The sequence below is a fragment of the Zootoca vivipara genome, chromosome 12 (assembly GCF_963506605.1).
Source record: "Zootoca vivipara chromosome 12, rZooViv1.1, whole genome shotgun sequence".
Classification (NCBI taxonomy): domain Eukaryota; kingdom Metazoa; phylum Chordata; class Lepidosauria; order Squamata; family Lacertidae; genus Zootoca; species Zootoca vivipara.
This window is the reverse complement of record NC_083287.1, coordinates 53,945,707-53,969,604: the sequence shown is the minus strand read 5'-3', so window position 1 is coordinate 53,969,604 and position 23,898 is coordinate 53,945,707. Positions and strand designations below refer to the sequence as shown.

General features: G+C 48.5%; 1 protein-coding gene across 1 annotated transcript in view; it reads right to left on the bottom strand.

Moving 5' to 3' along the window:
• Nucleotides 1-23,898, bottom strand: part of WNT9A (Wnt family member 9A) — a 64,576-nt gene that overhangs the window by 14,237 nt on the left and 26,441 nt on the right. The window contains exons 2-3 of the mRNA XM_035129647.2: nt 4,596-4,855; nt 3,344-3,606 (exon numbers count right to left, since the gene is read on the bottom strand). Of these exons, the coding sequence (XP_034985538.1) occupies nt 3,344-3,606; nt 4,596-4,855 (523 nt within the window). The remainder of the gene's footprint in view (nt 1-3,343; nt 3,607-4,595; nt 4,856-23,898) is intronic.

The following is a 23,898-nucleotide window of genomic DNA, read 5'->3' as shown; positions in this document are numbered from 1 at the left end:
GCCAACAGGCCATGGTTCACCAAGCCACCATGGGCTTATAGAATGGCGGCCGCAGGGCTAAGGAAACAGATTTGGAATGGAGAATTGTGCCATTTGCCGGGGTGTGGGGTGTGGGGCCGGAATGGCAGCAAAGCCTAGGACAGGTCTTAAAGCTCCCTTGACTGTTTCTCACACCCCTAGATTAGAATTTAATCTGTGCATACAGCAAGCATCTCTAAATCACCACTGCTGGGAGCTATTCAGGATAACCCAAGGAAAGTCTCTATTCATACATCCATCTGATAATTTAACCAAGAGATGTCCAGCCCACTTGGAAGCATCACTCTGTAAGCTTAAGAGCGACAAACTCGCCTTTTTAATAACAACAAAGAGCCAAAATCCTCAGAGAAAAGTGTTCTGTACACACTACCACTTCCACCACCCCCACCTGCCATACTGCCACAGAAGTGTGGGGAGGCAGGGGTTACTGCTATAGGGTCACCTGGCTCCTAGTTTCACAGTTAAGGAGCTAGGTGGGAAGGAACCAGCATGGTATAGGGGTAAGAGCATCAAAACTGGTCCTGGGAGACCAGGGTTCAAACCCACATGAAGCCACAAAGCCCACCAAGTGAGCTTGAGCTGGTCACTCTTCTCACCTAATCTACTCTCCAACTCCTGGATTGAAAAATCCGGGATCAGCGGCGGCACGTCACCGGAAGTCGCTTTTACGCGGCGGCGCAACACCGGAAGTCGCTTCTACGTATGTCTGGACATGTGTAGAAGTGACTTCCGGTGCCAGCGCCACCCGATTTCCAGTGCCCAGACACAGACAGAGTGGCACCGGAAGTTGCTTCTACGCATGTCTGGACATGCGTAGAAGTGACTTCCGGTGCCAGGCTGCCCGTGTCTGCATGTCTGGGCACCAGAAATCGCATCTGCACATGTCCAGACATGCGCAGACAGCCGGGAGCCGGGACATGGCTGCCGGCAGGAGCTTTACGGGATATTTACGGGATATAATCGATTTGGGGTAACAGCGGGAAACGGTAACAAAATACGAGGTTTTCCCGCGAAAAACGGGAGGCTTGGCAGCTATGCCCTCATATGGGACATGCTCCCCATCCACACAAGTCCTGCGCTTTGAGGCCAGCCTTCCCTATCTGGACCCCTCAAGATGCTTTGGCCCACAATTCCCAGTGGGCAGTGGTCCAGAACATCTGGAGGAGGACACTGGGCCAAGAAAGGCTGTGCTAGGAAGGGGAAAAATAGGACAGAAACCAAATCAAGATCCTTGCCGGAAATGCCAGCTTTTCCGTTCCGCCAGAACCTGCAGATTCTAGATCTGCCCTACCCAAAGTACACGCACAAAACTTTTCCGACAGCTCTCTGTCTCAGGAAAGCTGCATAGACACCCATGCCCACGCCCCAAAGCCGTCCCCATAGCAACACTCCTGCGAATCTTCTCAGGTCTGATTAACACACTGCTCAAACCCAAATCTTATTAGTGTCAGCTTACCGTGATCAGTTCCCCTCCCCTTTATCCCCCCCCCCCGCAACCCAATGGAGGCTCTCTTTGTTTGCAGTGAAACAGAATCTCAGTGACTTCAAACCAGCTTATAGCAGCCTTTAGGTTTGGGGTGCTACTGCACTTGTTGCGAAAGCCTAAGTGGCAACAAGGCCTTTCCGATACAGGACGCCACTTTTTTGGAGGGTTGGACAGCAGGGCCAGGGTGGAAATAAGGTGAATGATCAGATTCTCGAGTTGCTGGAGTGGAACCCCTTTCATTCCCCCCACTTGAACTGCACCAGATTTCCACAGTGCTTGTTCTTTTCCTGCAAAAAGTCCCATTTGGGAACACGACAAAGTTCTCTCCCCCTCAAAGGCAAGGGGAGAATTGGCCTTTGATGCAAAACCTGACCTGCCAACTCTGTCTAGAGAGTGGGGAGAGCCACATTGACCAACAAGACTGCTTCTGACCTTGGAAGATATCATGGCTAGAATCCATTGATAGCCTTCTCCTCCACGAATTTGTCTAATCCTCTTTTAATGCTATCCATGCTGGCAATATCAGGACCACAATACCTCAAGCACTGCCTCTCTCCGTATGAACCTACCCAGACCCTGAGATCATCTTCTGAGGCCCTTCTTCATGTGCCTCCTCCTCGAGAGGTCCGGAGGGTGGCAACACGAGAACAGGGCCTTCTCTGCAGTGGCTCCCGCCTTCGGAATGCTCTCCCCAGGGAAGTTTGCATGGTGCCTTTATTATGCACCTCGGTCCAGTATACCTGAAGAAGCGTCTCCACCCCATTGTTCTGCCCAGACACTGAGGTCCAAAGCCAAGGGCCTTCTGGCAGTTCCCTCCCTGCGAGAAGCCAAGTTACAGGGAAACAGGCAGAGGGCCTTCTCAGTAGTGGCCCCCGCCCTGTGGAACGCCCTCCCACCAGATGTCAAAGAGAAAAACAACTACCAGACTTTTAGAAGACTTTTGAAGGCAGCCCTGTTTAGGGAAGCTTTTAATGTTTAATAGACTACTGTATTTTAATATTACAGTGGGACCTCGACTTGCGAATTTAATCCGTTCCGAATGCACACTCGTAGGTCAAAAACCTCTTAAGTCGAGTTTCCCATAGGAAAAGCGGTTTCCCATAGGAATGCATTGGAAACGGAAAAAATTGTAAGTCGAGGAAACCGCAACTAAAACTTCGTAAGTCGAGGAAACCGAATCTAGCCGCGAACGGGTTTTCCGTTGGGATGTCGGAAAAATGGTAAGCGTGCGGCCACTTTTTCCGCTCGTAAGTTGAAAACGCCAGATGTCGAGGAGCTCGTAAGTCGAGGTCCCATTGTATGTTGAAAGCCGCCCCCAGAGTGGCTGGGGAAACCCAGCCAGATGGGCAGGGTATAAATAATAAACTATTATTATTATTATTATTATTATTATTATTATTATTTTATTAGGTGTCAGGCCTTTGGTTGATCTGATTGACATGCTATGTCCTTTTAAAATGTGGCTCTTTCTTGGGGGAGGGTTGTTACTGGGTTTTTTTTTTTATTTTGATTATATTTATTATTATTATTTTATTATTTTGATTATATATAGAATCATAGAATCGTAGAGTTGGAAGAGACCACAAGGGCCATCCAGTCCAACCCCCTGCCGAGCAGGAAACAACATCAAAGCATTCTTGACATATGCCTGTCAAGCCTCTGCTTAAAGACCTCCAAAGAAGGAGCCTATTGTAGCTTTTCTGTTGATCTTTTCTGTGAACTGCCCTCAGACCTCCGGGTATAGGGCAGTATATAAATCCAATCAAACAAACAAACAAACAAGAAAAACAACTGCCTCCATCACTTGCAGAGCCTCACCTTCATGCCAACCAGGTTGTTGTGGAAGTCCACCCTGGCTCGCAGGTCCTTGTTGGACTTCTTCCCCAGGAACTCCTTGACAAACTTGTTGCTGTACTTGAGGTTGTCGCCGCAGCCGCCCCACTGCCAGGCCTCCCGGTTCTCCAGGTCGGGGGCCTCGTCACAGGTGCATCGCTCCATCCGCCCGGCGCTGCAGGCCTTGGCCATGGCATGCGTGAGTCCTGCCGAAGAGATGGCATAAAGGAAGGCCGTCTCCTTGAAACCTGCAAAGGACAATGGCATCGTTACCCAGAGGAAGGTGGCACCAGTTAAGCCTACAGAGCTCTACACACACACACACACACACACACACACACAGTTTGGGTTTACACCTTTTAAAAGCCTCGCCATATGTTTCAAAGGAGCGTCTCCACCCCCATCGTTCAGCCTGGACACTGAGATCCAGTTCTGAGGACCTTCTGGCAGTTCCCTCCCTGCAAGAAGCCAAGTTACAGGGATCCAGGCAGAGGGCCTTCTCGGTGGTGGCACCCAGCCTGTGGAACACCCTCCCATCAGATGTCAAGGAAATAAACAACTATCTGACTTTTAGAAGACATCTGAAGGCAGCCCTGTTTAGGGAAGTTTTTAATGTTTGATCATGTTTTAAATATTCTGTTGTGAGCCGCCCAGAGTGGCTGGGGAGGCCCAGCCACATGGGCGAGGTATAAGTAATAAATTATATTATCCTTGTGGCCCACAGAGTGTACATGGAAGCATTAGGGCAGTGTTTGCTGAAAATGAAATTCCATAAGCTGGAAGGCTGACTAACATAGCTTTTCTAATAACTGAAGGTGAGGCGTTTATGCAGTGTCTAGCTTCTGCCCCCCTCTAAATGGCAGACAAAGCCAGAATCATGAAAAAAAGTATTCTCCATGCACACAACAGGAACCAGCTTTTCCTTAGAGTAGCTTCTCCCAATGTTCCTCAACATGGCAAGTCAGGTGACGCCTCCTCCTGCTTCAGCTTCAGCCTCTGATTCTGGACTTCTCTCTACCACAGACTCTCCCAGCTTACTAAGCCCTGTTGCCTCTGCAGCTTCTGATACCTTCCTCCTCCCAGTCTTGTTCCCTCTTCTCCCTCTGACCACTCATTGTCATCCCACCACCAATCCCGAAGCTGTGAGAGCCCTGAGGGCCAGACATAGACACCTGGAGGGCCACATCTGTGGCTCTCGGTCCAGAGGCTCCCCCACTCCCATCCTCTGACTGCTCACCTCTCTTCAGAAGGCTGGCCCGATAGCGCCCCTCGAGGGTGCAGTTCCACCGCTCAAAGCGGAACTGGTACTGGCACTCGAGGGCACTCATGCTGATGGCCTCCATGAGGGTCTCGGCCACACCGGGATCTCGCCGGCACATCCTCCGCTGCTTCTTCTCCAGCTTCAGGCGGTCACAGACTTTGTAATGGGCTTTGACGGCAGCTTCCTCCATTTCTGAAGTCAGAGGGAGGATGGTCAGGGGTTCATTCCCAGTCAACCTTTGGGGAGGAGAAGAAGGCGACCTACGTCAGTAATCTTGAGGCTCAGGCACAACGCAGCCTCAAGCAACGACCTGCCATCATGTATGCCATATGCGTGAATCTCAATGGGTGTGTCATATCGCTCCTGCTATTTCCAATGTCCAAGGTGTGTGCGCCATTCCTTAAATAGCCTTAAACAGCACCATCCACGCATATAGAGCAGGGGACCCCAAACTAAGGCCCGGGGGCTGGATGCGGCCCAATCACCTTCTAAATCCGGCCCGCGGACGGTCCGGGAATCAGCATGTTTTTACATGAGTAGAATGTGTCCTTTTATTTAAAATGCATCTCTGGGTTATTTGTGGGGCATAGGAATTTGTTCATTTTTTTCCCCTTCAAAATATAGTCCGGCCCCACACAAGGTCTGAGGGACAGTGGACTGGCCCCCTGCTGAAAAAGTTTGCTGACCCCTGATAAAGAGGAAGGCAGCGGCAGGCTTGTGGAAACCCAGAGGTTTGAGTAAAAATGAACCAAACCCTTGGAAAAAATGAGTTTTTTAAAAACCCAATGAGGACTAAGCACCCTTAGCAGCCATGAACTGCAACTGCTGGGAAGAAAAATCTGATGCAAAGGAGGAAAGATTAGGGAATGGACTTGAGTGGTTGGACTATTGAATAGCAGCACTCCACACAAGAGTTTTGCTGCAACTTTAAAAACATCGTTGTTCAGAATGGATAATAAAGGTTTTGCGTGGCGCGCCCCTGTTTCACAACCAACCTCGTTCAAAATTAAAAGCTGGATTTCAAGCGTGCGTGCCCTGATCTCTTCTTGCAGTGAAGTCCCAGTTGCCCAGTATGAAAGCTCTGCTTCAAGGCTTCCCCAAGCTGGTGACCCCCCCCCCCGCCACTCCAGAGGTAGTCGGCCATAACATCCCTGGATGTGGACTGCACTTGCTGGGGCTGATGCGAACCGTATGCGCAAAACATCTGGAGTGAAGCAAGTTTTTTGGGGGGGAGAAGCCTGACGAAGCCTCAACTCATGGGCAAATGCAAGGGTTTAAGCCAGTGATTCCCAAAGGGGACAGTATTATCCCCTGGGGGAGTGGTGGGATCACCTGGGGGCACTAAGAGGCAAGGGGGCACTGGAAATGCTTTGAAAAGCTGGTACCACTGATTAAGTTCAATTTTGTCAACTTAATTAAACTAAGTAGCTGTAATTAGATTTAATAAATGAGCAATTCCTTGTTACTGTTTTGCATTTAACTTCTCTTCCTTAGTAGGTCGTGCAAGCTGCTATTCTGAGCAATGCTCTTTCTAGGGTAGAGGGATGAGTTTATGGAACCAAGGGGGCAGCGGCCCCCAAAAAGTTTGGGAAACCCTGGTTTTTAAGCTCTCTGAAGCAGGAAGTGCTAAGCAGCCACCCATGCGCAAAAAAGCAACCATATTTCAACCATCTATTCCACGCACAGAGCAGTCCTTTCTGGAGAGCAGCCCGCAAGCTCCCCTCCCCGATATTCCTGTACCTGCAAGCCCACCCGGATCCTGACATGGCTTAAGGGCCCAACTAATTTTTAGGAGGGAAGCCTTCAAAAACAAACCAACCAACCCACCAGGAACACGGGTCCCTCCCTGTTCCTTCTCCCAGAGCTGCTTCGCAACACATGGCCCAGCTGCTCTCTCACAAAAACGTGCAGCAAAGTGTAGCCAGGACAGTGTTCCCGGTGCCGGGTGACAACATGTTGGATGGGGACCAGGCTGGCACTGGCTGTGGGGGGTGGGGGAAAGAGGTGAACACAAGCAGCAGAAACATCTGTTGGAACTGCGACCAGGATTGCTGGCCAATCACCCGAGATCCTGGCTCAGGATTTCCTCTAACCAGGTGTCAGGGAGGGTGGAAGCTGGAGACTCAGAAAAAGCTGCCGTAAAGTAGTTGGGGTACTTTTCCCCAGCGTTAAGAGGAAACACACACAGAGAGAGAGAGTCACTTCTGGTGCCAGAATTAGGGATTGGCTAAAACTGCCGGGAACTAAGGATGTTGAGCAAGAATCCTGAAGTCATGCTGGGTTCTGGTCCTCAAGCGAGGGCTTTGGTTCCGAAAAGAGGCTGTAATCCAGCATGTTCACAAAGGTGGTGGGTGGATCAGGCGAAAGGCCTGTCTAGTCTTTCATCCTGTTTTCACAGTGGCTGACCAGAGGCCCCAGTGGAAAAGCTGGGCCCAAGGCACAGGAGCCTTCTCCCCTCCCAGGGTTTCCAGGAACTAGTATTCGGAAGCGGAATGCCTCTGACAACAGAGACAGAACATAGCCATTGTGGCTAGTAGCCATCTAGAGCTTTCTCCTCCACAGATTTGTCTAATCCTCTTTGAAAGCCATCCAAAGTTGGTGACCCTCACAACCCATAGCTACCAAGTCTCCCGTTTTTCGTGGGAAACCCCCTGGATTTTAATCCGTTTCCCGCTGGTCTCCCGAATTGAAAAAAAATCCCGGAAATCCCTCGGATTTCCTACCTGCCAGGGAAGCTCCGTTTTGGGTGCTGGTGCCGCCAGATTTCCGGTGCCCAAACATGGGTAGCACAGCACTGGAAGTCGCTTCTACGCAGAAGCGACTTCCGGTGCTGCGCCGCTGCTGATCCCGCATTTTTCAGTGGGAGACTTGCCAGGTACGTCACAACCTCCTGTGCAAGGGAGTTCCATAGGTTATCTCTGTGCAGCATGAAGAAGCATTGTCTGGAATCTTCCATCATTCAGCTTCAATGGGTGGCACCCACTGGAGAATATTCACTTTCTCCTGTCCATGCAGGATTTTAATACACCTCTTATCATGTCCACCTCCCCTTTAGTAGTCATTTCTCCAGACCCCCAAAGCATCGCAACCTTTCCACATAGGAAAGGTTTTTCCTGCGTTTGGTTAACCTGCGCCTTTTTGATCTCTGGGCTAATTTATTGCAAGTAGTTCTATGCCAACTCTCCTGTGGTGCTTGAAAAAGTTCAAACAAACCCAATAACTCTTCAACACAGCTGAGCCACCATCTGAAACATCAGAATCAAAGATTACTCCCCCTTCAAAAGAGAGACAGAGAGGGAAACACTCACTCTCCACGGTTGTTGTGGACAAAGGCTTTGTGTACATAAGCAGTCAGTTTTTGCTACAGAATTTTGATATTTTGTGGCCAAGGTTACCATACTTTCCCTTTTTAGAAAGAATTCACAAGGACAGGAATTACAAGCCAGATCCATGCCCAGGGTTTAGGACATTAGTTGGGAGCAAGCCTCTGCATGGCACCCATATAATCCCTTAAAACCCTTTTATGCAATTTATGAAAAGGATGGAGGAAAACGGGGGGGGGGGTCATGTGCGGTCACTGTGTCAAAAGAGACCCAGCTGAGTCCTCCAGCAATGGAGAGCTTCTCACCAGCTTTGGCACAAGCTCATCGGAGTCCCCAACTGCAATGCCAAGTGCAGCAGTGTGTCCTGAATTGTGCGTCCGACACACAGCTTGCTTTGGTGTTCAAGGGGATTCAGCCAGCCAGAGGTCAGAGGGATTCATCAGGACAAGAGCTGCTCCATCAAAGGGTCAGGAAACCTCTTCCAACCCAAGGGCCACCATCCCTTCCAGGCAATGTTCCAAGGGCCACGTGCCAGATGCGGGAGGGGCCAGAAGCAAAACTGGGAGGCGCAACAAGTGTTAGTTCACTTAACCTGGTCTGAAGCTCAACATCAAAAAAACCAAGATCATGGCCACTGGTCCCATCACCTCCTGGCAAATAGAAGGGGAAGAAATGGAGGCAGTGAGAGATTTTACTTTCTTGGGCTCCTTGATTACTGCAGATGGTGACAGCAGTCACGAAATTAAAAGACGCCTGCTTCCTGGGAGAAAAGCAATGACAAACCTAGACAGCATCTTAAAAAGCAGAGACATCACCTTGCCGACAAAGGTCCGTATAGTTAAAGCTATGGTTTTCCCAGTAGTGATGTATGGAAGTGAGAGCTGGACCATAAAGAAGGCTGATCGCCAAAGAATGGATGCTTTTGAATTATGGTGCTGGAGGAGACTCTTGAGAGTCCCATGGACTGCAGGAAGATCAAACCTATCCATTCTGAAGGAAATCAGCCCTGAGTGCTCCCTGGAAGGACAGATCGTGAAGCTGAGGCTCCAATACTTTGGCCACCTCATGAGAAGAGAAGAATCCTTGGGAAAGACCTTGATGTTGGGAAAGATGGAGGGCACTAGGAGAAGGGGACGACAGAGGACAAGATGGTTGGACAGTGTTCTCGAAGCTACCAACATGAGTCTGTGGAAGGCAGTGGAAGACAGGAGTGCCTGGCATGCTATGGTCCATGGGGTCACGAAGAGTCGGACACAACTAAACGACTAAACAACAACAACAATGCCTGCAGATCTTCCATCTAGGAAGCAAGAGGCATCATCAGAGTTCAAGGGGACATTATAGACAAGCAAAACAGTTACTGCAAGAGTTAGGAACATCGTCCAACTACAGTCTTGGAGTTAAATGCCTCTGTAGAATGAAGGCAGCCTTCACCGTGCTGGATAGGACCGATAGGAATTGTAGTCAGAAAAACCTGGAAGGCACCATGCCGCCATAAAGCTGGAGAGATGGAATTCAACAAATTTGTGACGTGCACCTATTTAAGAGGGTGGACCAAATTTGTCACCAGGGGCGTCTTTTTTTAATCACGCAAGAGATTCTTGGTTGCCGCAATCCAACCGATCAGCATTCCAGCCCTGCCAACAAACTGGAGAGAGAAGACCCAGCTACAGGGAGGGTTTCCTGCCCGCTGGGACTTTGCTTTGGACGATTCCTCCAAGAGACACGAGTGTGATGCCTCCTGGCTTTGGCCATGCACTCCTGGGAGAGCAACAAGATCTCTGTTGTTGCTCTGAGAGCTGCTGAAAGCTTACTTGATAAATCACTGAAGATAGGAAGGCTCACGTGATAAAATTCACCGTCTTTATCTTGACATTTCCAGCGTGCTTTGCTACTCATTCTATACATTTTAGCTAATTTTACTGGTGTCAAATACCATCTATACATCATTTTCATTACATTTTCTTTCACAGCGGTACATGCAGTAAATTTCAATGTTTGATTCCACAATTTCAACCACGCATCATATTCAATATTGTACCCAAAATCTCTTGCCCATTTTATCATCACCTCTTTTGTCATTTCAGCTTTCGCAAACCATTCTAACAATACATTATACATTTTCGATAACCATTTCACTCTGCCTTCCAACAATTCTAATTGAAATTTGGACCTTTAATCTTCAAAACCTTTTTTTTTTTTGATCATTTAATAAAACATCATTAACTTGGTGGTACTGCAACCATCCAGTCAGAACCTCTTTTAATTCTTCATATGGTTTCAATTTCCAACCCTTATCTGATTTCATCAAAATCTCCTCATACGTGGCCCTCCTCCCCTCCATATTTATTATTTTTAACAGTCAACACCTCCACTGGCAAAATCCACCATGGGGTCTTTATCTCTAACAGCATTTTATTTCTTTCCCAAACCTCATATAATGATCTTTTTACCACATGGTTTGTGAAACTTTTATGAACTCTCGTTTTATCATACCAAAGGTAAGCATGCCAACCAAATCTGTTGTCAAAGCATCATTTGCCAACAGGAATATAGGAGGCTGCCTTAGACCACGGGGCCCATCAAGCTCAGTTATGTCTACATTGACTGGCAGCAGTTCACCAGGAAATGCCAGGGCTCAACCTGAAAATTTTGCATGCAAAAAGCAGGTGCTCTACCTGTGAGCTGCAGCCTTTCCCCAACAGCAATGGGGACCTTACCTTCCAAGTCCCGGACTGCAGAATCCGGGACCGGCAGCCGTGTGACACCAGAAGTTGTGTTGACGTAACTTCCAATGTCGCTTTGCCCTTCTATGGGCACCAAAAATGGCCACCGCTGACACCGGAAGTCGCATCTATACACTTCCGGACATGCGTAGATGCGACTTTTGAAGCTGTCGGCGGCCATTTTTTGTGCCCATAGAAGGGCAAATCAGAAAGAAAAAAAATGGCCACCAGCAGGAGAAAATAACGGAGAAAAACGGGAGACGAAGTAATACGGGGGACCACCGGGAAAAGGTAAGTAAAAACGGGGGTTTCCCGGGGAAAACGGGGTACTTGGCAGCTATGATGGGGACCTGAATGGTTGGGGGGTGGGGAGAGAGAGGATAAGGCTAACACTGGCTCATAGCCACAGTGGCTATGTTCTACCTCAATTGTCAGAGGCTATATGCCTCAGTAGACCGGTTGCTAAGGAATCACGTGTTATTGCACTCAGGTTCCGCTTGCAAGCTTCACAAAGGTATCTGGTTTGGCCACCGTGAGAACTGGATGCTGAATAGATGGGCAGGGTTCTCTCCATGTTCTCAGGAGGACCAGTCCTGCCACAGCCCCCTTACAAAAGCTGTTCCTCACTGTGCCAGGAAGCAGTTGTCATGAATCTCAGAGATGCCCACGGTCGGCCTCCTCCACCTCCTTTGAGCTGGGACATGAAAATCAGGGTCTGCTCTTCTCGACAGAAAAAGACTTTTGGGTTTAGGATGGGGACTCAAGATACAGGTCGATTCCACCCCCATTCCACTTGCAGATATCAAAAGAATGCTTCCCCAAATTACACACGAGTTTTGATGTGCCAAGTCCCACCTTACGACATCAAAGAGCAAAAACACCCATTTTAACAGCCAGCTGGGCAGACAGGCCTGATGTGATACTGAGGAAATGTTGCATTCCTCTCCCAAACCTCCCACTCTGGAGGAGTCTTCCTAAAGAGTAAGCTTTAAGGAAATCCAGGGGGGAACAATTTGGCCCACAATCACACCACACATCTAAAGCACTACAGTACCACTTTAAACAGTCTTTGTTTTCCCCAAAGTATCCTAGGAGCTGAAGTTTGTTAAGGGTGGTGTGATTTGTTAGGTAAAGGTAAAGGGACCCCTGACCATTAGGTCCAATCGGGGACGACTCTGGGGTTGTGGCACTCATCTCGCTTTACTGGCCGAGGGAGCTGGCATACAGCTTCCAGGTCATGTAGCCAGCATGACAAAGCCGCTTCTGGCGAACCAGAGCAGCACACAGAAACACCGTTTACCTTCCCGCCGGAGTGGTACCTATTTATCTACTTGCACTGCGTGCTTTCGAACTGCTAGTTTGGCAGGAGCTGGGACCGAGCAACGGGAGCTCACCCCGTTGCAGGGATTCGAAGCACCAACCTTCCGATCAGCAAGCCCTGTGGTTTAACCCACAGCGCCACCCACGTCCTTGTTGTTATGTGAGTTGTTAGGTGAGCCCTGTTCCCCTCCCCAGAGCTACAATTCCCAGAGTGATTTAACCATCAATCTTCCTAGGGAACTCTGGGAATTGTAGCTCTGGGAGGTGACTGGGAGAGGTCTCCAAACAGATCCCTTAACAGCAACTCCCAGAATATTTGGAAGAAGCTATGACTGTTCAAAGTGGTATAACAGCGCTTTGAATGTATGGTATGAATGTGGTCTTGGTTGAAGACAGGCTTCCCCAACCTGCGGCCCTCCAGATGTTTTGCCTACAACTCCCATGATCCCTAGCTATCAGGACCAGTGGTCGGGGAAGATGGGAATTGTAGTCCAAAACATCTGGAGTGCCGAAGTTTGGGGGTGCCTGGTTTAAGACCACAACCTGCCTCACCATGCACCACTTGTCCAAACAGGCCAATATAGGGATCTTCTCAGCATTAAACAGAGAAATGACACGACAACCGGGCTGGGAATCCTGGCATTGTCGAGCTACAACTATTGTATTTAATAAATCTTTATTGATTTGAATTAAAAAAAATTATCAAAATGCAATGACATTTAATACAGACACAAAGCAAGAAAATAAAACTAAAATAAAATAATAATAATATACATTTACAAACTCACAAAAAAGAACAACAACATTACGGTGTATTATGTGTACTGGCTTAAAAAAAACCTTCCAAATATTTTCATTTACCATAACTATCCTTTCCTTTATAATGTGCAGTCTCAAATTAATTATTTTCGTACTTCCAAACATAATATCATTTCCACCTTTTATTTACAAGAATCACTCTAGTTCTACCGTACTAGGAGATTCTTATTCTTACAATATTTTTTTAGTTACAGGTAGGTAGCCGTGTTGGTCTGAGTCGAAGCAAAATAAAAAAATTCCTTCAGTAGCACCTTAAAGACCAACTAAGTTTTTATTTTGGTATGAGCTTTCGTGTGCATGCACACTTCTTCAGATAATTTTCGTGTGCATGCACACTTCTTCAGATAATTTTTAAGGTATTCTTTAAATATTCTCCATTCTTTATATACATTCTGTTTCGGTCGATCTCTTAATCTCCCTGTCACCTTTGCTAACTGTAGATATTCTATCATTAGGGCTTGCCACTCTGCTATATTGCTGGTATTGCTTCATTTTCCCAATTTCTTGCCACTAATATTCTGGCTGCCATCGTTGCATACATGAATATATTGCCAATAGAAACACGAGCTACAACTACCAACACCCCTAACCATTGGCCATGGGAGCCAGCATCGCAACTCTACCATGGGCTGATCATGTGACCGGCAGGGAGGGGGGAGAGAAAGAAGAAAGAGTTCTCTAGGCTGCAAAATGACTTGCAGTATCAATGGAATGTACACAGAGCGGAGAAGGCTGGAATTTCTTACTCCTCATCTCAGGTATCTCCCCTCGCCCCACTTTGCTTCGGCTTTTTGGCACTGCGCTTGCCAAGATTTATTCCTTCCCTCCCACGACTAATGACTTGCTAGATCCATGCAAACCACCCCCAAGATTCTTTGCAGCAACATAGATACTGTTAATTCCCACCGCCTCCTCGATTGGATATGGGCCAGCAAACTGAATCTGAATCCTGAAAAGACAGAGGCATTATGTGTCCCCAAGTTCCCACATCTGGGAGGTGGGGAAGCAGGCTGCTTTCAATGGGGTTGGCTCTTCCTTGCAAGGAGCAGGCCTGCAGCTTGCAGGCGATCGTGGAATCTATGATTCTATGAGTTGGAAGAGACCACAAGGGCCATCCAGTCCAACCCCCTGCCAAGCAGGAAACACCATCAAAGCATTCCTGACAGATGGCTGTCAGGCCTCTGCTTAAAGACCTCCAAAGAAGGAGACTCCACCACACTCCTTGGTAGCAAATTCCACTGCCAAACAGCTCTTACTGTCAGGAAGTTCTTCCTAATGTTTAGGTGGAATCTTCTTTCTTGTAGCTTGGATCCATTGCTCTGTGTCCGCTTCTCTGGAGCAGCAGAAAACAACCTTTCTCCCTCCTCTATATGACATCCTTTTATATATTTGAACATGGCTATCATATCACCCCTTAACCTTCTCTTCTCCAGGCTAAACATACCCAGTTCCCTAAGCCGTTCCTCATAAGGCATCGTTTCCAGGCCTCTGACCATTTTGGTTGCCCTCTTCTGGACATGTTCCAGCTTGTCAGTATCCTTCTTGAACTGTGGTGCCCAGAACTGGACACAGTACTCCAGGTGAGGTCTGACCAGAGCAGAATACAGTGCTACTATTACTTCCCTTGATCTAGATGCTATACTCCTATTGATGCAGCCCAGAATTGCATTGGCTTTTTTAGCTGCTGCATCACACAGATGCAGATTCAACACGGCCCCCGAAGGCTCAGGTGGCCTCGGTGGGGCTGCCTTCCTCCCGCTCCAGTTGGTTTGCCAGCAACAGCCCCTTGCATGCCCCACGCCATAGCAACTTCCAGATTGGATTGCTGCAATGTCCTCTACGTGGGGCTGCCCTTGAAGATGACTTCCACTGGTCCAAAATGCAGCCTTTCCAGATTACTGGCTGGGTTTCCATTTAGATCTCATATAGCCTCCCCCCCTTTTTAAAAAAACAGCTGCGTTGTTTGCCAGTTCGTTTCTGAGCCCAATTCAAGGTGCTCACATTAGTGTTCGAAGCCCTAAATGACTCCACATACTGGACAAATGCCTCCTTCGCTGGTTATTCAGGGAACCAGGCAGAGGGCCTTCTCGGTGGTGGCGCCCGTCCTGTGGAACGCCCTCCTATCAGATGTCAAAAAGGAAAACAGCTACCAGATTTTTAGAAGACATCTGAAGGCAGCCCTGTTTAGGGAGGCTTTTAATGTTTAATAGATCATTTTATTTCATTTTTCTGTTGGAAGCCGCCCAGAGTGGCTGGGGAAACCCAGCCAGATGGGCGGGGTATAAATAATAAATTATTATTATTATTATTATTATTATTATTCAGAAGCTCAAGGTGTGTGCAGCCAGGGTGTGACTGTACCTGAGCTGCAGGACTCCCTGCCCACAGAGGTGTGTCTGGCACCTTTGTTATACGGCGTTCAGCAAATGCTGAAGACCCACCTCTTTACCAGGGCTTTTTACAACCCACCATATTTCTGCAATTATGACCCGTTTCAAACTTTTTAAAAAAACATTGTGTTTTAGTCGTTGTAACATGCCCTGGGACCTTGGAATGAAGGGTAGGAAACACACCTCAAGAACTCCTGACCTTCCAACCTCTGTTTAAAGACCTCCAATGAAGGCCCCTCACTTTCAGAGGGAGTCCTTCGGATGCTATCCAGATCCCACACATTCCCCTAAGCCCCAGTCAGAATGCCCAATGGCCAGGGATGATGGGAGTTGTAGTCCAACAACCCCTAACCACATGGTCAACCAGTGACTTGCATGAGTCCACAGTGTGATGCAGCAGCAGAAAAAGCTAATGTTATTCCTGGCTGCATCAATAGAAGTCTAGTGTCCAGATCAAGGGAAGTCATAAAAGGCAAAGGGACCCCTGACCATTAGGTCCAGTCGTGACCGACTCTGGGGTTGCGGCGCTCATCTCGCGTTATTGGCCGAGGGAGCCGGCGTACAGCTTCCAGGTCATGTGGCCAGCATGACAAAGCCGCTTCTGGCAAACCAGAGCAGCGCACGGAAACGCCGTTTACCTTCCCGCCGGTGCGGTACCTATTTATCTACTTGCACTTTGACGTGCTTTCAAACTGCTAGGTTGGCAGGAGCAGGGACTGAGCAACGGGAGCTCACCCTGTTGCGGGGATTCGAACCGCTGACCTTCTGATCGGCAAGCCCTAGGCTCAGTGGTTTAACCCACAGCGCCACCCACATCTCCAGGAGTGAAGGGTAGGTAATAACTTATGAACAAACAACAACCACCCTTCAAGCTAAAGATAACACCCATTTGATATTAAGCTTTTCAACTAAGAGGGTCAACACTAGGATCAGAGGGTGGTGGAGAGAACTAACCCACAAAGCCGATTTACCTGTTTGCTCCCCATCTGCTTAAAACACTATCATGCCACTTTAACCAGACATGGTTTTGCCCAACCAATCCAGGGAGCTGTAGTTTAAGGGTGCTGGGAGTTGTTCCCCTCACAGAGCAACAATTTTCAGAGTTCCCCAGAAAAGGAGGATAGGTTTTTAAACCCCTCCAGGAATTGTAGCTCTGGGGGGGGGTCTCCTAACCATGACTGTTTAAAGTGGCAAGGTACTAATTTAAACGTATTGCACAGACTGTTAGCATATTACAGATAAAGCCTGGAGAAAAGCTGGATTCTAGAGATTCAGCAATCTACCTATTCCTCCCGCTGAAAGAAAAATACTCCCTTTCTTCCCCCAGCCCCTGACTACAGTGTAACATCCCGAGTACCACAAAAGCTATAGGTACCTATTTCAAGTATGTGTTTTTAGAGATATCAGTTGGGGGGGGGGAATGCATGATTTATTAGTGCTTGACATCAACAGTTGATGCCAATACATGCAATAATTAAGCCTAACAGATGGTGACAGCAGTCACAAAATTAAAAGACGCCTGCTTCTTGGGAGAAAAGCAATGACAAACCTAGACAGCATCTTAAAAAGCAGAGACATCACCTTGCCGACAAAGGTCCGTATAGTTAAAGCTATGGTTTTCCCAGTGGTGATGTATGGAAGTGAGAGCTGGACAATCAAGAAGGCTGATCGCCGAAGAATGGATGCTTTTGAATTATGGTGCTGGAGGAGACTCTTGAGAGTCCCATGGACTGCAAGAAGATCAAACCTATCCATTCTGAAGGAAATCAGCCCTGAGTGCTCACTGGAAGGACAGATCCTGAAGCTGAGGTTCCAATACTTTGGCCACCTCATGAGAAGGGAAGACTCCCTGGAAAAGACCCTGATGTTGGGAAAGATGGAGGGCACAAGGAGAAGGGGACGACAGAGGACGAGATGGTTGGACAGTGTTCTCGAAGCTACGAACATGAGTTTGACCAAACTGCGGGAGGCAGTGCAAGACAGGAGTGCCTGGCGTGCTCTGGTCCATGGGGTCACGAAGAGTCGGACACGACTAAACGACTAAAAACAGCAACCACTTGTTGTTGACAAAGGACAGCTGGACATATAAAGGGCCCCATTACCTTCAGTAGCTTAGGGCCTCATCAAACCTAAATCTGGCCCTGCCCCGGAAAACTGCAAAGTGCAGGTGGCTGGTGGTGCGATTTTGCAGCGTGGGGGGGGGGGGGACTTAAGACACCTCAACGTTGCAGTAAGTGCAATGAAACGCCTGCACCAGCACCCCATGAGAAAGTTCCTCTCCCCTTTAACTGGGAGAACAGTTAAAAACCATAGGGTAAAATTCTGGCACAGCACTGGTTATCGTAAACAGGATTTCTTGCATAAGCCATAGGTGAAGGAGAGCCTCGCTCCCTGTTAGCATTACATGCCACTGGGTCAATCTTCTGTGTTAGGCTTAGCTGTTAAATATCTATTGGCTAAAATGTATAGCTGCATAACTGAGCAAAGCAGCACAATGCACAATCATTTTTTGTGTAAAAATGGCCGGTGTGTGCTGCATGAGGACTTCGGTACTTGAAGTCAGGGCTCGGGGGCAAATGCAAAGGGGCTCGTGTTCAGCGCGTAGCTGTCAACCCTCCCTTTTTTGCGGGAAACTCCCTTATTCCAGTGCCATTTCCCACTGCTATCCTGAATTGTTTAGATATACCATATACAGGACCGGCTCTGCGTAGACCCCCGGTGGCGCAGGGCACCATGGCGCCGGCCCGCCAGGAGGGCGCCGCGAGCTGCGCCCGCCGGCTGGCCGGCCGGCCCGCTGCGCAGCTGCTCGCGGCGCCCACCTGCCCACCGCGCTGGGAAACGGGGCGGGAGGGCGCCAGAGAGATTGCGCTGTGCCTGCCCGCCCGCTGCGCAGCAGCGCCGCGCCAAGCCACCCACCGCGCTGGGAAATGGGGTGGAAGGGCGCCGGAGAGATCCGGCGCACCATGGCGCCAGGGGCGCTTAAGACGGCCCTGACCATATAGACTGTCCCTGGGACAGGTGAGGCTGCTGATCCCTTATTTTCAGATCCGAAAGTTGACAGCTATGCTTCAGCGAGAGAAACCACTGAGCACTTTGGGCATGTCCATGATTTTGTTTGCACCGGGGGGGGGGGAGAGGCCAGTGGGGAAAGTGTTTGCACCTTGCTTGCCAGAGACAGCACTTCGTTTGCACCTGTGATGGTGGCAGCAGCTGCATGTCAGATCAAGGGCGTACATGGACTCCATTGCCAACAGCCGGATCAATGGAGGGCATCCCACCGAAAGGCTGGCATTCACTGCATCTTTTAGCGGGCCAGGCTGAACACACCCTCCTCCCGTTGACTCCGCGTAATTGGCCAAAATCCACACAACATTAAATGCGTCTTAGCATTTGACATGGGTACTTTTAAAAATGCACCCACTGAAAGGGGACTGATAAATTGAGACCACAGCATGCTGGTGGTAGGGCAGGATTGGAGTTGAGGGTGGGGGGTGGGGGTGTTAAACTGGCTACAGTTCAAAGGGAAATCCCTCCAGTGAACCAGTTTGCTTTGGGGGTGGGGAACCAATGGGGCTTTTTCCTCCCAAGGCAAATAGCACCTTCGGAGGAGCAATTTGTCATCCGAGCTGCAGCAGACCGGGGTTTTTGCCTTCTAGAACTTAAAACCACTCCGCAGCAAGGGTTGAGAAATGCTGAAAACCAGAACACTGGCTGGGGGTGGCGTGCCTCTTGATTAAACGGGGATTTGTAACACCCAAGGCAGAGGTGTGAAAAGTTAACCATTTCAACCTCCGCCTGTTCTCATGACCTCCCAGGATCAGGACAGTCCAGCGACACAATGCTCTAACTTTGGGATCGAGTTTGCAGTCCTGCCATTCCGACTGCCGAAGGGCGCACATGCCGTCCCGATCAGCAGGCAGATTCATGGCACGAGATCTTTGTCTTTGCATAAAGAAGCCTGAGGATTGGCAAGCAATTGTAGCAGTAAGACAACTCGACCTCCCCGCTGGACATGAATAGAGAGGAACCCAGACCAAACACTAGGTGTGTTAGGTAAAAGGTAAAGGGACCCCTGACCATTAGGTCCAGTCGTGACCAGCTCTGGGGTTGTGGCGCTCATCTCACATTATTGGTCGAGGGAGCCGGCGTACAACTTCCAGGTCATGTGGCCAGCAGGACTAAGCCGTTTCTGGCGAACCAGAGCAGCACACGGAAACACCGTTATCTTCCCGCTGTAGCAATACCTATTTATCTACTTGCACTTTGACGTGCTTTCGAACTGCTAGGTTGGCAGGAGCTGGGACCGAGCAACGGGAGCTCACCCCATTGTGGGGATTCGAACCACCGACCTTCTGATCGGCAAGCCTTAGTCTCTGTGGTTTAACCCACAGCGCCACCCGCGTCCCTTACTAGGTGTGTTACAGGAGACCAAGCAATTCACAAGCCACATGCTACAGGAGCAGGCAGAACTGTTTCCTGGTTCCACATATGCTGATCAGATAAAACATTTAAGCAAAAGGGGGGGGACCAGACTGTTTTGGTGATCGAACCAACCTCCCTTTGCCCCTCAACCCAGCAGTAATTTTTGAAAGTGGCAAAGCACTTCAATCCGATTAGGCTGTGTTCAAACTGCAGTAATTGGGAGCAATCTAGTTATGTAAAGGGCTCCCCCACAGGGTGCCATGAGGGTTTCCAAACCACCTAAAAATAGATCCAAGGTTTAGGCAGAACTTACCATCTTGATTTAGACTGACCCAAATACAAGCCATAAAGGAGCGTGCATTGTACAGTGAACTGGAAGGGAATATGAGAGAGAGAGAGAGAGAGAGAGAGAGAGAGAGAGAGAGAGAGAGAGAGAGAGAGAGACGATCACAGGAGCAAAAGCCTATCCCATTTCCAAGGCTTGTTAAGTACCCTGGTCCAGAGATTATGGGGGCGAGGGAGAAATTTGATTCAGTTTGCACTTTACTGAAAACCTAATTTGCGCTTCCCGAAAACCATATCCGAACCAGAGGGCAGCTACGTTGCTTCTTAAAAATTTTAATGGCTTATTTTAACAGGTATGTGGTAGCATCGGAGAAAAAGGAGAAGGAAAAAACAAGAACAATGAAGCAACCAAAGGGCATGAGTACAGTGGTACCTTGCAAGACGAATGCCCTGCAAGATGAATTTTTCGCAAGACGAATGCGTCTTGCAATCTGATGGTGACTTGCAAGACAAATGCGAAAAATTCATCCTGCGAATCGTGGTTTCCCATAGGAATGCATCGAAATTTAATTAATGCGTTCTTATGGGCAAAAAAAGAAATTTCAATGCATTCCTATGCATTGGGAAACCGCGATTCACAAGATGAATTTTTCGCAAAACGAATTGACTCGCGGAACAAATTAAATTTGTCTTGCGAGGCACCACTGTATAGCAAGTATACATAAATGCAATAGAGCTGTACAGAGTTTGAAATAGGAGTATAAAACAGAATCACAGCATTGTAGAGTTGGAAGGGACCAAAAGGGTCATCTAGTCCAACCCCCAGCAACACAGGAATCTTCTGCCCAACGTGGGGCTCGAACCCATGTCCCTAAGATTAAGAGTCTCATGCTCTACCGACTGAGCAAGGAAGGCAGGTATCCATAACAAGGCTAGCAGAGGACGAAAACATTTCCCAAGGTACATAGGGAAAAGGCAAACAGCCAGTGTAAAAATTAGAGGAGTTCCCAGACAAGCTCATACTTAGCAGGGACCATATTAAGATGTGGGTAATGGTTGACCTGTGCCAGGCATCCCCAAACTGCGGCCCTCCAGATGTTTTGGCCTACAACTCCCATGATCTATAGCTAAGAGAACCAGTGGTCAGGGATGGTGGGAATTGTAGTCCAAAACATCTGGAGGGCTGAAGTTTGGGGATGCCTGACCTATGCCATGAGAGTCCACCAGACAGCTGCATAATCCTCCAGGTTTCACAGCATCCCGCAAAACTCCGACGGTGAGTTTTTCCATGAAGTGCAATACGCACAGCCAATTTTCAGTTTTAATGTTTGAACCATCTTTCCACCCAGGGCCAACACCAAGCTGGCAGCTACCAGTGGCTTCAATACAATCAAGTAGACATTATGACACAGCAGAACCCAAAGGTGCAAACCAATAAGTGAGATCGCAAGAGATGCTCTAAGTCCCTAGAGGTAGGAGGCAGCTATTCTTCAAGATCTGCATTCTTCTGAATGGTGATGCAGCTCTCCAACCCAAAAAGCAAGCACAAAAACGGCATATATTGTGAATAAAAATGTATAGTGAAAACAACATACAAAACTCAGGGGTAAATTGTTTGCAAAACTATGTACTGCAAGAAATGTGCCCTGAAGCACCGACAAATTTTGTTAGGGGCATTTTGATGTTTAAATAATTACAAACTTGATGTTGAAATGTGGCGAACTGAACTTAAAATACTGGAAAAATAAGCAACTGGGAAATTGAACAGCGGCAGGTTCATCAATCCCTAGCAGAGATGCAGGGAGATTTCTGTGAATATTTTGAATATTCAGCCATGTTAACGCAGGTAAAAGTCCACTGGAACCAAAATGGGACTTCCTCCAGAACTGCACTTTGAACAGAGCCAAACACCACCATAAAAACTCTTATTAGAGACATTTATATGGCGCTTCCTCACGAGCATTTCTAAGCTGCGCAAATAAAACAAACCACGGAGAATAAAACAGTAAGATCGGGATAAATCAGAAAGCCAAACACCTTCCAGAGGTCACTGGACTCCCAACTCGCATCAGCCCCAGCCAACATGCTCGACAGACAGGATCATGGGAGTTGTAGTCCCCAACATCTGGAGTGATGCAGGTTGCGCACTCTAGCTCAAATTTAAGGAATGAGTTTTTCCCACCCCACCCCCCAATGCAAAGTTCAGTAAGATCAGCAGCCACTGAAGGTGGCTGAAGTTGTGAATTGCAGTATTGTGATAAGTTTCTGCAACCCCCCCCCCCCTTAAATCTGTTGAAACTTGGAATCTTTTTGCTCTCGTCACCGTTCACCAGCCTTCATGCCGAGCGATGGGAGTCAACGAAGAAGCCTTGCTTGCCAAACATTTCTGTGTTGACAGCCAAGTTTTCACTCATCTCCATCCATCCCTGAGAGCAGAGGGGTGGGTTTTTTTTGGGGGGGGGGGAGAGAAGGATGGTAAAATCATCCTGCCCAGGAGGGCCTGGGATTTTTTTTTATTTAATGAAACTGGAGAGGCCAGCCACAGGAACTGCCCAGGTTTCACACGGCATGTTCCAATGGAATTAGTTCGTGCCAGATTACAACATGCCAGAAGGGGAAAGTGGAGTTACGAGGCAGAGAAAACTGCTACACCCAAAAGGTTTGGCGAGGAATCAACAGATGGGTTTTTCCTGAAGAAGGGAGCCTGCTTTGAACAGGGCAGCTATCACAGCACTGCACATAAAGGCACAGGGCCGATGAGTTTGCAATGGCGAAGGCGGGTTCTCCTTCATGGAGAGCACGTGTTACGGTGGGGGCCGACAAACTACCCCTGAGTTGCAGATCACCCGCCCGCCCTCCCTATGTTTAGGCCTCTGTGTTGACCTTGCTGTGCCTATCATGGGGTTGGCTGCTTGGCAGGGGCCTGGTAGGAATTTTTTCATATGGCTGATTGGCTGGTGCCTTCTGGTTTTTGCTACTGCATAGCAAATAGGTTGGCGGTTAGGCATTGGTTATTTTGGTTGTATGAGGGGTCTTGTTGACTATGTTGGCCTCTCAGGTTAATGCCTGAGTGTTGGGGAAATTCCATAAAAAAATTCCATCAGTAGCACCTTAAAGACCAACTAAGTTTTTATTTTGGTATGAGCTTTCGTGTGCATGCACACTTCTTCATATATGAGCATGCACATGAAAGCTCATACCAAAATAAAAACTTAGTTGGTCTTTAAGGTGCTACTGAAGGAATTTTTTTTATTTTACTTCGACCCAGACCAACACGGCTACCTACCTGTAACCAGAACTAGGGGAAATTCCAGTCAGGAATACAGGGGATTCGATATGCTGTGTCCGTAACCTCCGGTCGGGGGCCAGGGCCGCGCGAGAGCCCCTGGGAACCTGAGGGGAGAGGGGAGGGCCAAGCACCCAGCTCCCTGTCTCTCCCTGTAGGGTTTCCCCGTGTTGACAAGGCTAGTTTGTTGTTGTTTAGTCGTTTAGTCGTGTCCGACTCTTCATGACCCCATGGACTGGAGCACGCCAGGCACTCCTGTCTTCCACTGCCTCCCGCAGTTTGGTCAGACTCATGTTCGTAGCTTCGAGAACACTGTCCAACCACCTCGTCCTCTGTCGTCCCCTTCTCCTTGTGCCCTCCATCTTTCCCAACATCAGGGTCTTTTCCAGGGAGTCTTCTCTTCTCATGAGGTGGCCAAAGTATTGGAGCCTCAGCTTCAGGATCTGTCCTTCCAGTGAGCATTCAGGGCTGATTTCCTTCAGAATGGATAGGTTTGATCTTCTTGCAGTCCATGGGACTCTCAAGAGCCTCCTCCAGCACCATAATTCAAAAGCATCCATTCTTTGGCGATCAGCCTTCTTTATGGTCCAGCTCTCACTTCCATACATCACTACTGGGAAAACCATAGGCTAGTTTAGTTCTGTCCTTAGGGGACAGTTGGAGAACCAATGCCTACACAACCACTCACATATTGCATTTTAATAAAGT